The 529-nt window shown below is 37.2% G+C and overlaps 1 protein-coding gene across 1 annotated transcript in view; it reads right to left on the reverse strand.

The window, feature by feature from the left end:
- LOC114553984 (very long-chain acyl-CoA synthetase) overlaps positions 1 to 529 on the reverse strand; it is a 15,459-nt gene continuing 14,930 nt past the window's right edge. Inside the window, exons 9-10 of the mRNA XM_028575492.1 lie at positions 526 to 529; positions 1 to 333 (exon numbers count right to left, since the gene is read on the reverse strand). The exon at positions 526 to 529 is cut by the window's right edge and continues 127 nt beyond it. Coding sequence (XP_028431293.1) covers positions 157 to 333; positions 526 to 529 — 181 coding nt within the window. The 3' untranslated portion in view covers positions 1 to 156. The remainder of the gene's footprint in view (positions 334 to 525) is intronic.

The following is a 529-nucleotide window of genomic DNA, read 5'->3' on the forward strand; positions in this document are numbered from 1 at the left end:
CACTACTTCACAAATTTAAGTGCTTACAGTTCTGTAAAATGTATCATTGGCAATTTATTTCATCCTACTAGTTATTTAAGGCAGACAAAGGCTATCCGCGTAGATATTTTGTTTAATGATGCGATAACGGTAATGGGATGAACCCTAGGAGCCTACTTATAGTTTGATGTTTCCTGATATGATGGAGCTGTAGACCTGAGATCTCAGCGGTACGTAACTCTTCTCTTTATCATCAAGGATGTAAAGAGGGTCCTGGATACGTCCTGGATCAAAACTCTCCTCCACTAACTTCACCTTCATCTGCTTGAAAGTCCCCGTCACCTCTACGGCATTCTAGATGGAAGAAAAGTGCAAAACGCTAAAATATTCTGTTGTCTGTATTGCCAAGGTGGCATAAACATTGCATAACAATCTTTGTTATTTACATTGTTTGAGAACAGAACAATTTCTGTCAAATATTTTAATTTATTTAAATTGAATGCACCGTTTTTTCCAAAAGTAAGAGTGTCTGTGAAATAAACGCACCTGT

The sequence above is a fragment of the Perca flavescens genome, chromosome 1 (assembly GCF_004354835.1).
Source record: "Perca flavescens isolate YP-PL-M2 chromosome 1, PFLA_1.0, whole genome shotgun sequence".
Taxonomy (NCBI): Eukaryota; Metazoa; Chordata; class Actinopteri; order Perciformes; family Percidae; genus Perca; species Perca flavescens.